The following is a 16958-nucleotide window of genomic DNA, read 5'->3' on the forward strand; positions in this document are numbered from 1 at the left end:
GTGTGTGTGTTCCCAGCTCCAACTGTGAGGAAACACACCAATGGTAGGGCATTTGGGAAATGCCTGCACGTTAAGGAGGTAGGAGGCCTGTGATGTCACCGCCCCAAGCTCTCTGCTGTCACTGCATTCATATCTAGACTTTCACATCTCCCAGCCTCTGTTTACACTAGGGCTTCTGCCAGAAATGTCCTTCCTGCTTCTCTTCCTAGTGAAATCTTAAGCAGTTTTCAAAATTTGGGCCAAAGATATGGTTCTTTCTGAAACTGTCCATGAGGTTCCAGGCAGAAGCAGCGCTCCCTCCCTTCTGAGGAATCCAGAGCCTGTCACACAGACCTCACGTGTGCTGGGATACGTGCTACCATACGCTCCTCCCTCCACAGCGAGCCATGCTAGCAATGCGATGGAGTCGCCTTTGTCTCCCAGCGTCCAGCACAATGTCCCCTCCCTTGCTGGGCTCCGTTACCTGTGAAGTCTGTGCTCCCACTGTCTTCCTCACCTTCCCAGTTCCCACCTACTTGTCACATCTCTACTCAGTAGTTATCTTGTCAGGGAATTCTTACCTCACCCCTTCCCTTTTATGTTCTCACCGTCCTCTAGGTAGCACTTACCACAGTCTGTGACTACATAAAAATTAGATAATGTCTGGCCCCGCTCCACTAATCTCTGGGAGGGCAGAGGCTGTGCCCGTTTCCACTCACCACTGAATTCCCAGAGCCTAACACAATGCTGGGCACATAGTAGGTCCTCGTTGATATACACTGAATAAAAGAATGAATGAATAGCACCCATCACCTTCCGATTATTAGTGAATTGAACCCCCTTTACCTTGGGGCACAGTGATAACATGCCGAGGAGAGCTAAGCCGCCCTTTGCCAGTCGGGCTGTATGCTGCTATGGTCACTCGATATTCAGTGCCTGGTTTCAAATTTCCAATCACTTCCTCCTGACAATGATGGAATAGGAATAGATCAATGACCAGAAGCACTATGGGGGCAAACCAGACAATCTCCGTGAGGGCTGCATCTGAAGGCCCCTGTGAAATTCTTGGAACAGAGACTGTTTTACTTTCCCTAGGCCGGCCAAGTTTTAAGATGTGCAAAGAGGAGAACACCATGCTGTATTTCCCACGACTAGAGAATTATCCTTTATTGGAGTCTATGCACTGTCCTAGAACTGGGACTCATTCGCCCTGTCAGATGTTACTCTTAACATCTGAGTTCTCTGGACAGAATGCTAGACTGCTGGAACCCAGGTAATGACCGTTGCTGGGGTTGGACTCCCCCAGTTCTTTCTTTCCATTTGCACATCACAGATGCTCAGAGATTAGCCACAGCAGCAAACTGAAATTTTGATTTGTACCAATAAAGTAGAGATCAAACTCCGGTTCTCAAATTTTAAACTATATCACCTGGAGGGCTTCTGAAAACAAACTGCTGGGCCTGGACCTCAAGGTTTCTGATTGAGTAAATCTGAGGAGGGGCCTGAGAATGTGCATTCCAAACAGCTTCCCACATGCTGGTTCAGGAACCACACACTGAGACCTATCTTGCCAATGCATTTCAGCCCCTGGCAAGTTCACTCTTGATTCAGTGAGACCAAAAAAAATGACAATGGAACATTCTTAGGGTGAAAGGTTTTATATCCAACTTTCCTCCCACAGTGGCAGGTCAAGTGTTAGAACCCTGTTCACCTCAGAGCAAGTCTGTATGCAGCAAGCAGGTCTCTGCCTCTGAGCCTCTCTGTCCGCCTCCAACTGTCTCAGTCTCTATCCTCTGCACTGCCACCCCTCCAGCCTCCAGTCTCTGCTCTCCAGCAGCCATGCAGCCCAGAGCACTGGGCAGAGCTCTTTGTATAGAGTCAATAACAGCATGTTGCCCACATGTGTGCAGTGTGCAAGCCAACCAGGGTCAGGTGAGAATCCTGGACAAAGGAACTTTCATTTTCTCTACAGACCTACTAGGACTGGTGATGGATGTGTGTGAACTTTCCGCTCACCAGAAAGCCCCAGCTGAAGAAGACTCGCTGCGCCCTGGGCTTTGGCAAAACTGATGCGCTCCTGAGGCTGCAGTGCTAAACAGCAAGCGGGAGCCTCGGTCCCAGCGGTCCCAGACCATTGTAGCGGAAGGGAACCGGGCTCTGGAATCAACGCGTTCTGGGCTGGAATCCTGGCTGTGCCATTTATTGCTCACTGTGGCCTTGAGATTAAATTCCCTCAGCCTCAGTTTCTTTCTCTGGAAAATAGGAATGATATACAACTACCTTGCCTGGTTTTAATATTTGGGATAATGTGCTAATAAGCAGCTGGCACCAAGGATGTCCTCAAGAAACAGGTTGTAGCGATTTCTGTCTTGGGTGTGTGAGACCCCCTCCTCTTCTCTGCTTACTAGGCGCTGTCACTTCTCGGGGGCCTGAATCTTCCCCTTGACCGTGACCTCCCAGGCCCAATCTTATTCTACCAACTGCTGTGCCACTAAGTTAGCACTTACATAAATTACAAATTATTACTATTTCTCCTGTGGGGTTATAAGCTGCTTGAGAGCAGAAATCCTGTCTTGTATTTCTTTACAAATTTCCCTGCAGATGATTAAACAGTCATTGTCATTAAGGGGAATTAATCAATTGATCAACAAAACTTGTAAAAAGAACTTGACAAATAAGCAGCAAACACTTACTGCAGTAGTTCTTAACCTTGAAGTCACCTTAGAATCATGCGAAGATCTGAAAAAAATACTGCTGCTTGGACTCCACTCCAGACTAGTTAAATCAGCATCTCTTGGGGGGAGGACCCAGAGTCAGTGTGTTCAAAACTCTGCAGGTGAGACCAACGGGTGGCCGGGTTTGTGAACCCCTGGTCTCAGCTGTGGCTCACCTCCTGTGCTCTGAATGCCATCTGCTCCCTTTCTTCTTTTTCTCCTATTCTCTCCATCCTCTCCCTTATCTACCTGATCTTTCTGTAAGTATTTACTGTGCTCAAGTCTCTCCCATCTGGAAAACAATCAATCATTCCCCCACCACGCATGTGCCCCACCTCCCCTCCACAAAGGCAACCTTCCTGGAGTGCCCACTTCTTCACCTCCTATTCACTCCACAACTTACTCTCATGTGGCTTCTTCTCACTACAAACCTATTGAGTTATTCTAACCAGATTCTCCACAACAACTTCATAGTAAATCCAACGGGACCGTCTCAGTCTTTGACTGCTTGCAGGTTTCGATACTGCTGCCCACCCCTGCTTCTTAAATCTCTCTGTTCCCTTGCAAGCGTGACTCTGCTCCTCCCTGATCTCCTCCTCTCCATGTTCCTTCCACATGTACTCCACCCACTCCCCATTCTCTGCTTGCCTCTTGGGTGTTGGTGTGCCCCAGGGGCTCACCCCTCACTGTCTCCTCCAACTTTGCAGTCTTGCTGGGCAACCCCACCTACTACGCCCTTCGTTGGCAGCACCACCTCTGCGCGACACCTCCCAAATGCGCGTCTCCTGCGCTGATCTGCCTCTCAAGGTGCAGACGTGGGTCTGTGACTGCCTTTTGAGTATCTGTCCAACAACTACTAAGCTACTCAATTCAACACAACCAAAGCTCAATTAATCATTTCTCTTCCTACTGCCAAAAACAAAGCAAAAGATTGCTTTACCTCTTGTGTCCCTTCTTTCATTACCCAAACCAGAAATTCTTGATACGTCCTCTCTGTGTTCACCCCTCCCTCATCCACCAGTCCATCAGTTACTAATTCCATTGCCAGCACTCTTTCCTGTCACTTGAACCTGTCTGTGTCATTTTATCTTCACAGCCACTTAAGTCCAAGTCCTCATAATTATGACAATGGGCTCTCCATGCCACTGATACTGTGCCCCCAATGCTACTAGAGCTGTCTTCCTAAACTCTAAATCTGAGCATGTCACTCCCATTGAAAACCTCCTGAGAATAGTTGTTTGTGTCCCCTGTTTATCCTTCTGGCACCATCTCTGCCACCTCCTTCCTGGTTCACTCCACAACTTACTCTCATGTTATTCTACCAACTGCTGTGCCACTTTCTGGGTCTATATTCTTGTCATACGTAGGGACTTGGCAGGGCTCAAATTTATGCCCTCCGCTTCCTTGCCTCTGGGCCTTTGGACCTGCTGCTCCCTCTTCAAGAAATGCCCTTCTCCCCACTCTTGCCTGGCTCACCCCTGCTTATTCTTCATGACTCAGTTCAGCTGAGACATTACCTCATTTCCCTGACCCCAGCCTCCAGTCTGGTTAGGCGCCCCTCCTCTACACTTCCCCGGCGTCCTTGGTATACCTCACTCTGAGCACCACTTGCCTTATATTGTAATTGTCTGTTTATTTGTCACCTTCTCCCCACCCACGTGAGGGCAGGAAGCAAGTTTTTATTCCTCTGGCATCCCAAAGCTTAGTATAGTATTATCAGACATGTAGCAAATGCTTAAGCATTGCTTTTTGATGAATGAATAAATAAAATAGTGAATGAATGAAAAAAATCAAACCAAGATGGCCAATATAAGCAGATGACATCAAGAACAAGCTTCTACTGACCATTCCATCTAGATTAACAGCCTCAGTACCTCTGCCTCAGGCTCTATAGTAACTCCAGACCCAGGGCTGACTTCCTCTTACCCACCTCCCTCCAGCCACCTCCACATGCCTTTCAGACCTGCTTCCATCTTCCACGTCCACTTACCTGCACCATTTCTACAGCTTCCCAGAGAGTGTCTGTGTCCAGTCCTCCGCACCCTTCCGACTTCATTCTACTTGGGGCTGTGCAAGGGGTCTTCGCTGAACATATGGACCTGTTTTCAAAGCCCTCTCTCCTGCTCTAATTCTCTGCATCTGTGCATCCTAGTCCCACCATCTGTCCCCCGGTCTCCTGTCCAGCTGGGTGGTTAATAGACCAAGATAGTAGGTGCATTGGATATAAGACCCCTGTTCTCACTCCAATCCCAACTGCCACTCCCAGGCTTTTCCCATGGAAGCAGAAACACACTTTCACACTGGCATGATGATCTCATAGGCTTTTGTTTTAAGATCCTTTTCTCCTGTGAAGTCCCTCTACTCTGTGAAGTACGGGGGGTAGTGGTGGGTTTCATAAATTATTCTGGATATTAGCTATGAGCCAATACCAAATATAGCTTCTATTAGTTACCATTTATTGAATGTTTTCTCTGTTCCAGAAAAACACATATAGCCTGATTTAATTCTTCTTCAGTTCTATGAGGTAGGTATCAGTCTCATTTTCATTTACAGTGGAGAAAACTAAATCCATGAAAAAAGTCAATGATTTGCTCAAGGACATATGTTTATTAAGTGGCAAAGTAGGGATTTGAACCCTGCTTTGTTTGAATCCAAGGCCCAAGTTCTAATTCAATAATACATGTATGGAAAATATTAAATAACATTTAAGTCAACAAAAAATACTTATCATAAACACTGAAGATCAGATTATTATTTTACCTATAAACATGACATTTATGTATCATAAATTTAAGTTATCACTGAAAATGAAGATAAATTATACTTGCAAAAGTTTATTATGTAGATTAAAAAACAATTGACCTCTTTAGACATGGAAGGCTAGCTCTACCGTTAGCCCAATCATGTCCTGAGGTAGAGGGTGACCATCCCAGAGGCCAACTATTTCCAGTCCTTTCCTGACAGGCTGGTAAACTGGCATGAGTGAGCGAGGGTCCAGGGGACTGAGTAGCTGGAGTCATGAAAAGGGGGGTTAGTTAGAGTCGATGATTTAACTGTCACTTCATCCTCTGACATTGCTCCTCCCAAATGGTATATCTCATTATATTGTGACTTGTGATAACTCTTGGATTCTTTAGTAAAACACCACACAATCCGCAGTTCTTTGTATTTCCTTCCTTAAATGTCTTAACTACCACTACTTCAGCCTTGCATCAAGCTAGATAAAATGCTGAATATACTCTTTTCAAACAGGAAAAACCAAGTGTTTGTTTTTTGCCTTATGGAAGTTTGAAAAGAAGTGAAAATGCTTAATCTCTCTTGGCCTTTATTTCTGCACAAGATGGTAAGAAACCGAGTGAGAAAAATTGCTTTCAGGGAGTAGAAGCCTGAATGAATTCAACTGTCTCCTCTCACCACCCCCACACCTTTTTTTGGTGGGGAGGGGGCAAAAGAACCCTGCTTTGTGTCCGTCTAGACCTTTCTGAGATACAAAACCCCTTCCAAAAGCTGCCTCCTCTGTCTTCTCAACACCACCTGTGGTTGTCATGCAATCCAAAAATTTGTCTACAGAAAAGCAAGGCTGGTCAGTTCATTGAATCCAAAGTGAAAGTTTAAAAGACTTGGAACCCACAGAGCCACTCCCCAGGACTCTTGCCTCCTTTACAGATCATCAGAAACAACAAAGTTACATCTGATAACTGGTATAATGGTTCACATTTAGATACCATTTTGGAATTTACAAACCTTTGCACACCATTGCTGCATTTGATCCTCACAACAGCCCTAATAGATGAGTCTTATCTCCATTTTACAGATGATGAAACTAGACCCTGAGAGTTTACATAACTGCCACTGGGGACAATGGGCCTGGTTTCCCTCATAAAAGCATTACCACAACTTAATATGCTTCTAACTGCCCAACTCCCAGACATACCCATAGCAAACTGTCAGGCTACAACCTTGTTTTTCAAATGTTTGACTGTCTTTTCCATGTCTACCCTGCCAGGCCCACTTCCTCCCTTAATAACCTGTGATAGGGATACTACCTCATTGTCCCCTCATATCCATCCTCTCCTTTCTTATAATAGAAACCCCATATTTCAGCTGGGTTCTGGCCATTCAGAGACTACATTTCCCTGTCTACCTTGCATCTAGAGGTGGAGGGGTGAGGGAAAGTGCTGAGGGCCATTTCTGAGTTACTGCTTACTAGTGAGGGGGGTGTTCCCTCTGCTCTCTTCCTCGTCTGTCTAGAAGGCGGGTGTGGCAGCGGGCTATTGTGGACCATGAGGAGGAGGGAACAGGGGTTGGCAGAACAGAGAGATGGAAGGATCCTGGGTCTCTAACACAGGGATGCCACCAAAAGAACCCTCAACTGATTATATTCAGACAAGTACATGAGAGAAACACAAACACATATTTGGTTAGAATCACTGTTAATTTGGGTTTTTAGACTGCTAGACTTTTATCCTAATTCATACCTGATCCAATGTATAAAATCAACCTGGATGGCCATGTAAGAGGAGCCCTTGAAAAAACATGGGACTCTTCTTTACTGAATCTTTGTTCACTTTGCTATGATGAAACCATGTTGAACAATTCTGAACTAAATATCTGACCCGATTTCAGACTTCACCTTAGCCCACATCCATGTTGTACTTTCTCCTGACTGCTGGAAACCCAGGTCACTTGTTTTGAGAAATGAAACTGGATATTGTCCTGTTCACTAGTCCAGACATATACCATGAGGTCATTCAGTGAGCACAGCTGGGGGGAGGCATGAATGAGAAAGCACTGGCCCAGGAGCAGGAGACCTATGTTCTGGTGTCAAATAGCTGGGTGGTCAAGGGGATGCCACTCTAGGCTGAAGTTTCAACACTGAAATCCTATGATTCCTCTAAAATAACCTTGATTGGTAGCCAGTAACCTTGGATTCAACTAGACATTTAACTCTACAATTCAAGGCTGGCCTTGATTGCCTCCATGGGATTTGAGAATACATAGCCTCATCAGACGGAAGGCACCAGAGTAAAAAAAGTGTTATGATCCAAACACCCTTTTTTCCAATTATCTTGATGAAGGCTGTGAAAGAGGAGTTGAAGGGCTTCCATCCCCTGAGTGGTCACAGAAAGTTAAAGAGGATCTCCCAAGGTTTTGCAAAAGGGGCAGCATTGGGTTTGGGGCTGGAGAGATCCTTGTATGGGTCTGTCCTGTGTACTACAGGGCAGCATCCCTGAAGCTTGCCTACTGAAATGCCCATCTGTATTTGCTTATGCCCCCAGAGGAGACAGAGGAGCCCCTAGTCAGAAGCCATTAGTAGTCCACCCCTTCATTTTACAATCCAAGACAGATTCAGAGGGGATCAGTGACCTTGCCCAAGGTCACCCTGGCTCCAGTGACACAGCTGGGACTAGATACAAGTCTCATGACTCCTGTCTAAGTATTCTTTCTCTAATCTTGGGTGAGATCTAGACCTAGACAGAATCACTGTTCTGGGTCAACAAGACCAGTGACTCCAAAGCAAGGTGGTGGTGCATACCCCCTCACAAGCAAGACAATCTACTGAGACAGCAGGAGAAAACAGAACTTTCAATTTCTGCTTTATCTCCTCTTTTAAAAGTCTATGGGATTTTACAGTATACATAATATATTAGTAGAGTAGCATATGTGTAATTTATAAACACATAAATATACATGTATTGCTACAAGTTCAAGTATTTCTTAACTAACAGCATGCATGATCAAAAAGGGTGGAGATGATGAATTTAAACATTCATACCAGTTCTATCTCTAAAAAAATAACCAAATTGTCCTGATTTGTTCTGATATTTATTTTTCTAGGATGAAACCTGCAGGTTGTTCTAAGAAAAAGACTATATCAAATGTGAACAAAATCAGAAGCCTCAAAAGTGCAGATCATCAAAGAATGCATCAGAATTCTTCAGAGACCAGTTATTATGGTGTTTTTGTCACTTAAATCAGACTACCCATTTGTCAGCCCAAACATCTATTCAGCATTCAATCCAGAAAGCCAAGCAATGAGTTTTAGGTGACCTGGTCCTGTCCTATTGAGAAGGTTCAGAGGGAAGGAGAGGGGAAATGGGTGTGGGGAAGACCACCCCACAGTGGTGCTCACTAGTTTAAATATCTCTCTCCTTTTCAATATTTTTCACCTAGTCTTGGAACAGAGCTTAGATTACTCCAGCCTTTAAAAATATTTCTCTTAACCACACTCTGCCATGGGAGAGGAAGCAGAACCCAAACGGAGAAAAGCAGCTTGTTTTTAAATCATTACAAGTTCACCTGTTATGCTATGCAGTCCCTCCTTCCACTAGAACCAAGCTCTCCATCACACCTTACTCAGTGTGAGGGAGATGCAGGAAAGTTAGCATTTCGAAGAACAGAGACCCCATGCATCCTGGGTTGGGACAAGGGTTTAACTTTTCTAAAGCAATACTTACAAATATCACCTGATGATCCGAGTGCCCCTGGGAGAAGAAAAAATGAAAGAACATGAAAAGGCATGAACTTTTCAGGCACAGGACTGAAGTAAACCCACGGAGTAGCCACCCTTCCAATACGTGCAAAGGGCAGCAGACACACACCCTCACAAGGTGGATTCTACTGACCACTCGCTCAGTCCTTACTCCGTGCTGGCAGGGAGCTGAGAGCGCTATGGCCACGACCTTGCTTGGGGTTCACAGCATCCTCATGCTATAGGATGATACTATATAGTACAGAGGTTCCCAAGCTTTCTCTGCTCATGTCACCTTTAGTGTCTTTGTAAAATAACCCTCTGTAAAATAATCCGAAAGAAATACCTAACCATTTCATTTATTCAGTAGTTACATCCAAATGACCCAGTAAGTAGTTAGTTCACATAAAGGTTGGCATTTCTCTTGAAAGTTAAACTATTCCACAGTGCCCCTGGAAGTTTGCTGCAGAGCCCTGGAGCGCCCAGCACACAGCTTGGAAGCCACAGATAAACTTACCTATGAACCAGATACTTTTCGAATCCATTTTGTCAATGAGGGAACTGAGACCCAGAGAGGTTACCCAGATGGCTTGTTGTAACACAGGACTCCGAATGCAAGTCACGGGAATCCAGAGCCCCCTTTGCTATCCCGGACTCCACCCCTCCCCTCTTCCTGCTGCACTGCCTTTATACCTGGTCCTTATTTCCTCTCTCCATTCTGTGTATTCTACACTCCCCTCCCGCCCACCCAAACACAAGTACACGGGCATGTGTGCACACACCCATGCTTATTCCCTTGGATCAAAGCATTCTTTTTTATTTGAATGCCCCGTCCTCTCCTCTGTCTTTCCAGAAACTGCCCCTGCTTCAATTCTCAGTCTCAAATTTTACCTCTTGACCATTTGTTCCTGCATTATCTCTCTTTTTTAAACTTCAGACTGTCTCTTAAGTGGCACGTCAGTTACATCTGGTCTTACATTGCTCTCTATTTAATCAGTGAGAATGTGGTTGTCCAGTAAGACTAAATGGTGCTCAAGAACAAGGACTCTGCGTCACCTTGTGCTGCACACATCGTAGCAAATATGAGTTTGTTGAAATCAGCAAGGTAGTCAGATGCTATAATCTGGTAGCATATTACAATACCTGCATATAATTAACAGCCAGAATATATTTAACATACAGGCAATGATCATCAGGAGCAAAAACTAACATCTACATAGCTTCTTTACATTTTACCAAAGGATTTTCACACACAATTTTGTTTGGCACTCACAGCAGTGTAAATATTATGCCCCTTTCATGGGAGAAAGCCAAGGCATAGACAGGCTAAGTGACTTGGGCTGAAGTCAGCCACTGGTAAGTGGGGGAAAGTGGTCTGGAAGCCCAGGGTGCCTGTCTCCCTCCTGGCCTCTGCTTTACGTCTGCACTGCAGCAGTCTTCCCAGAGACGCAGGTGACCAGCCCAGGTTGATGTGATGGGCAGGATGTCAATTTCAGAGACTCCAAGACATATGTCACCAGCACTGTGCCCTCCCTGGTCCAGGCAGAGCTCACTGCAGGATGGGAGGCAGAAACCTACAGTGGGGTCCAGGGACTTGTTGAAAGTCTCAGTGCTGCTGACGGCAGGCAGAACCTCATGGAGATGTTGCCTTGGGGGCCAACCTCACCCTCTCCAGAAAAGTAAACCATAGAGGCTGGGGTTCAGGGCTCCTGAGGCAAATGAGGAGTGCCCGGCAAAAGTCTGAGATTAAAAGCATATCATGCAAAGAACAAGCAAGCTGAAAACATGCCTCTGTTCTTGGTGAGTCATGAGAGCTTTGGTAAAAATAGCCAGAGCAGGGCCCAAAAGTCAGCCCGCCCAGGTTCCAGACGACTTTGCTACCTGCTGATGTATGATGTGGGGAAGTCATTTCACCTCTCTGAGTCTCAGCGTCCTTTGCAGTTAAAATGAGATCATAGGAGAGTTGTGAAGATTAAGTGGGAAAACAAATGTAAATAGCATAAAGGATAGTGCTTGGTAGGTAACAGAAGCTCAGTAAGTGACAGCTACTTCTCACAGATGACAGATGGGTTTCTGTGGGTTATGCCCTGTAGGCACCTGGGAAATCGGAGTCACAAATGTTACCATCACCGCCAGTAGCATTATGGCTGTATTCTGGGAACTGGTGCTAACTCTGTGCAGAGCAATTCAAAAGGCTCTAGCCTGCAGGGTAACTGTAGTAGATGTGCAAGGAGGAGGAGAGTGAAAGCAAAGAAAACAGAACGTGCCTGAGGCAGAAAAGTTCATCCAGAGAGACCTTGACAGAGAACAGAAAAGAAATAGATCAAGAGTCACCAATTGGTTAGTGGAAGAACAGCGTGCTGAGCTAGAGAAGAAAAATAAACAACATGAACTGTCTGAATATGCACTTCAGATTATATCATTTTCTTCTGCGTTGTGCTGTGGGCAGCTGGAAGATATAATGTGCCATATTTACTTATAAAAGCTTTATTGGGATTTCAAAAAAAATCAAAATTGAACTTTATGAAGAAAAGAAGGGGGAAAAAAACAGCTGTAAGGCAGCTGTTTTCTTGCATGATAATGGGGTGGGTTGAGTCCAGGACAGAAGTCTTTCTACCAGATCTCTTTATTCATATGGCTGCCTTTCTAGAGCTATAGACACTTGTGATGAAGCAATGTACAAGGAAGATATTTGTAAACTCCATAGGACCATACAAGCACTAGCTATTATTATTACACACAGGACAGCGCACCCAGACTAAACCAGAAATCCCCCTGAACGTCACTGCTCAGCCAACCCCAGTGTGCTTCTGTGGGGTCAGCCGGTGGAGACATACTCACAGTGCTCAGGGTATCCTGGCTGTGTTGCACACTTTGGGACTGCTCCTGCACAGATTTATCTACGCCGACCTCAGAGTAAAAGACCTGGGAAATATGCAGACACCCAGGGTGAGGGCAAGGCCTGTGGTTCCAACTGTGCTCCCAACCACCACGGGCTCTGGGATGCCTCGCCTCATATACACCAGTTCTGGGGCAACAAGCATCAGAGATATCTGGCCAGGGTCACAAACACATGAGCCTGCAGAGGCCAGAAGGAAGCTGTTTATCAGTGAAGTGATGGAGAGGGCTAGACCCAGCTATTATGTTTCCTGAAACCACCACTCTCTCAGGCAATCTTCCATTTCCCCCTTTCTGATACAACATGAGTCCAAAAACACTTTTCTCTACTTTAGGAAGGCAATAATAGGACAGAGGCCATGATAAATGGCTACTCTCCCTTGGTGAAGAGGAAACAGTATGGAGTGGTGAGTCTGGGGTGTTATGGGGGAGCTTCTGTCCCATCTAAAGTGGGCAGCTCAGCTCCCGGGGACTTGGTGTCCCATAGACCAGAGGGCCCAGGGTGGCAAGCTCTCTGAATATTCCCAGAGGTTTCAGAGCTCCAAATATTTATCTGAAATCTCCTAAATTCTACAAGTTGACTCATTTTTTAAAAATCTGTTTAAAGAAAACATTTTGGTGAACTGACATCAATCCAATTTGGAACCTCTGATGGACAAGAGTGCATTCTCTGTTCCCCTCTTTACTTCATTCTATTTTTACGTTATTTTGTACTTATAGATGAAGTCCCACAGTGACTCCTTATTACTTCCCCTGTTTCTGCTTTAATCTTCAAATTTGACTGTAGGCAATTGGATAGCAGGAACCACATCTTCTCCTAGTTTTATTTTCCCATCCCGGAACAGAGGAAAGGATGTACATCCTGACTGACTTTCAGGACCCTTCACAATGACTGACAAATGCCCTTGGACAGTGAGAGTGGAGCAGTTAATAGTACAGGAGTTCTATTATACAGGAGGAGACTTATTACACAGGAGGAGCAAGCATGAGAAGACCTACAGTTAACCCAACACCCACACTAGAGAAATCCCTGTGCCCAGTACTCACGGTATACCCCATGATGGGGCTCCCAGGATGCCTTGGCATTTTCCACTGGATGCTGAAAGCTGTACAGTTCAATGCATCCAGCACGATGTCGAGAGGAGGCCCTACCTTTCCTGCCCCAAAACAAAAGAGATTGTGTTAGAGGCTCCATGCATTTGACCTTGAAGGCACTTACAGAAGGAGAGCATACTTAAAGAAGATGCTTCAGGGCAGAAAGGCGGACATCTCTGCCACATGCCACACCTGTGCCAGCTGACTTCAGAACCCTGTATCCCCTCCCAACCTGGCAGCCTAGCCACTGCCCTCAGCCCCTGCTCTACCTTCTAATACCTCAGGGACCAGCGAAGAGAGACTCAGGGGAGCAGAGACCAAACACTTCCAACTTGACTCTAGGAGCTTGGGATGTATTAAAGTAAAATGCAGACTTTATTTTACTTATTAACAAACATATGTTTTCTATATATATGTTATATAGATATGTCTATTTATATAGCTTGTATATCCTTATTGCATATTTCAGAAATACAGTGAAGGGTAAAATGGGATTAGGAAATTTCAAATATTTTACTGTATCCTTTCCTGAAATAATTTTATGGTTACAAATAATAAATTTTCTGTTTATAAAAACAACATATGCAGATTTCTAAAATTTAGAAAACTCAGAAAAAAATTCCACCATTCAGAAATGAATCCTGTCAATCTTTTAATACAGCATACTACCTTTTGGTTACATGCAAATTTTTGAAAGATATATATACACACACACACACAAAACACACATATATGTTTTATATGTATATATAAACTTTTTTATTGTGTTCATTAAATATAATAAACATTTACATATATTCATAATTTTAAATCTTATTTCACTTAGTATATATGGTATATAAATAAATTGTAGTATATACTTACTGACCACAATAATTATTTTAATGGCTGATAGCCCCTCCATACACAGTAGTCCCCCCCTTATCCACGGAGAGCATGTTCCAAGGCCCCCGGAGGATGCCTGAAATCTCAGGGAGTACTGAGCCTTATACATACTATTTTTTTCCCTATATGTACACATTTACAATAAAGTATAATTTATCAATTAGGCACAGTAAGAGATTAACAATACCTAAGAATAATTATAACAATATGCTATAAAAAAAAGTTGTGAATATGGTCCCCCCTCTCAAAATATTTTATTGTACTGTACTCGCCCTGCTTCTTCCTGTGGTGATGAGATGATAAAATGCCTACATGAGGTGAATGACCGGCATTGTGACACAGCGTCAGGCTGCTATTGACATTCTAACAAGAGTCAGGAGGTTCATCTGCTTCAGGACCAAAGTTCCCGCAGGTAACCGAAACCCTGGAAAGCAAAACCATGGAAGAGCGGGGACTACTCAATGCATGTGCCATAATTCACATAATTTCTCATCCCACTACTGTAGACAGTTCACGTCCAATATTTTGATGTTTCAAATAATGCTCCATGAAGGCAGGAACTAGGCATTTCCTGTTCAGAGCACCACGACTAATAAGTGGCAGCCCTCAAAAAACATTCCTTGAGTGAATGAATGTTCCTCAGTCTGATTTTTCACTTACTGATATGTCCTGATGTTTCTTTTTAATAACTTTATGTAATTGTCCAGCATATCAGTTAAGACACTTTGTTTGTGACTCACAGAGATCTAATGTGTCTATTTATTATTAATGTAACTGTTGCTGGGGCCTACCACTGATGTTTTTAATAACAGAATCCAGGGCCTTTCTGGTGGGCCAGTACTAGGGACATAGTCCTGTCACTTGGCGAGAACTGTGAGGCCAGGAGGCAGCTGCCACTCCTCCTTCCCACAGACGCCTACCAGAGCCACCACTGCTGCCACTCAGGGATTCTGGTTCTGCCTTGGTTCATGATTTAAAGCAAATGATTGGCCAATCTTATGTCACATGACTCCCTCTTGGCTCAGCCAAGAGGTTGGAGAGGAAAGATCAGTCTTTTCTGGGTCTAAACTGAGAATGACAGGATGAAGTAAGTCCTAGGAATAGTTCTACTAAGCCTATGAAGAGTACAGAAGTGTCCGTAAAGGAGGCTAGGATCATAGGATAAGAGGAGGAGGAGGAGGAGATGGCCAAATATTCTGCTACAAAGAGCATGCACATATCTTAACTATTACTCAATTGATTGACATTTAGGTTGTTTTCAAAATTTCACTGTTAAAAGTAGTACTGAAAAGAGTATCTGTGTATGTGACTTTTTGTGCACATGTCCAGCTATATCTAGGAAGGATACCTATTAAAAGTTATAGGTCTATGAATATTAATTTATAATAGCTGCTGACTTATTGCTTTCCCAAAGGTTTCAATAAATGAATCTTTAAGTACATTCAGTTGTTTCATACAGGTAAATCCTTAAATCAGAATTCCTATATCTAAGATGGAACATCACAACCTCCATGCCATGGACATTTTGGGTAGGCAGTCTTGGGCGGGGGCTGGCCTGTACATTGTAGGTTGTTGTGCACCATCCTTGGTCTCTACCCACCTGATGCCAGCAGCACCTCGCAAACCATGGTGGTGAAAACCAAAAATATCTCCAGACATTGCCAGTGTCCCCTGGGGGGCAAAATTACCTCCAGCTGAAAACTGTTGATCCAAGAGAATGAGTATTTTAAAGGCTTTTTACGAATACAACCAAGCTTACATCTGGAAAATTAACCAATTTACGAACTTAACAGAGATGCTGGAGAATGCCCAGTATAAGTAATACATCTTCATCAGATCTATTACTTAAAGATTTTTTCTAATTTGGTAACAAAAAAGTTGAGTATTTTAATATCTTCTTTGACTATTTTTCTTTTCTTTTATTATGTATTTTGTACATTTTTCAATAGGTTTAACTTTTTTCTCACTGATTTAAAAGAATTCTTAATATGTTAGTGGTCTGAATCATTTGCCTATATTTTCTCTGTGTAGTTTTATGTTGGGGCCAGCTGTAATAGTTACCCTCTTCTGACCAGCTTTATTCTTGAGGTAAGAGGTCTATGCTAACAAAATCTCAAAGGCAGATGGGAAATGGGGAGAAAGAGAGTGGAAATGGTTTATCTAACCCTCACAGGACCATAGAATAACAAGTAATCACAACCTTATCCTAAGTTATAGAAATAGCACTTGCTCCCTTTACTTTGGAAAAAATTACCACTGATCAGGGTGGGTTCAATAAGCGGGGAACTGGTCCTTGTCACTCTTGTGTATCTGCCGTGGTTCAGTATAGAAAAGAGAAAACAGCACAGATATTTTAAGCAGAAAGATGGCTATAAAACTGATGGAAAAGCTAATAGAATAGAATTTGGAAGTCTCCATTATCTTTATCTTATAGATAGATAAATATAAAATGAGAGGAAGAGATAGATGATGGGTGAGTGGTAAATAGATGTTAGAAGCCAACTAGCTATAGTGGTGATTCAAAACTAAGAAACCTCTGCTTTCACACTCAGTCCTGCCATCACTGCCACCACAATGTATCCAGACACCCAAAAAAGTTGTGGTGAACCTTGGGATGATGAGTTCTCATTTTTTGATGGCCTTGCTTGTCAGGAGAAAACAGCAGCAGGAAAGTAGCCTTCATCCTCTCCTGCCTTCCATATGCCCCAAGAATGCTTCTAATTGGGGGACCTGACATTAACAAGAATATTGGCTGCAGAGCAGTCTGAGAAATGTAGTTTTATAGGTCCAGCCTTTGTGTTACAATAATGGCATCTAGAGGGGGGTAAAATGGATGTTGAACAAGTCGATCTACAGCATCCATGACATGTTAGTTCCATAGAAAGCATGAATTCCAGTATGCTACCCTCTTCAGT

At 43.9% G+C, this 16958-nt stretch overlaps 1 protein-coding gene across 1 annotated transcript in view; it reads right to left on the reverse strand.

Moving 5' to 3' along the window:
• EGFLAM (EGF like, fibronectin type III and laminin G domains) overlaps positions 1 to 16958 on the reverse strand; it is a 164306-nt gene that overhangs the window by 92334 nt on the left and 55014 nt on the right. The window contains exons 2-5 of the mRNA XM_017671577.3: positions 13111 to 13220; positions 12007 to 12090; positions 9152 to 9178; positions 826 to 943 (exon numbers count right to left, since the gene is read on the reverse strand). Coding sequence (XP_017527066.3) covers positions 826 to 943; positions 9152 to 9178; positions 12007 to 12090; positions 13111 to 13220 — 339 coding nt within the window. The remainder of the gene's footprint in view (positions 1 to 825; positions 944 to 9151; positions 9179 to 12006; positions 12091 to 13110; positions 13221 to 16958) is intronic.

Source organism: Manis javanica, chromosome 1 (genome assembly GCF_040802235.1).
Source record: "Manis javanica isolate MJ-LG chromosome 1, MJ_LKY, whole genome shotgun sequence".
NCBI lineage: Eukaryota > Metazoa > Chordata > Mammalia > Pholidota > Manidae > Manis > Manis javanica.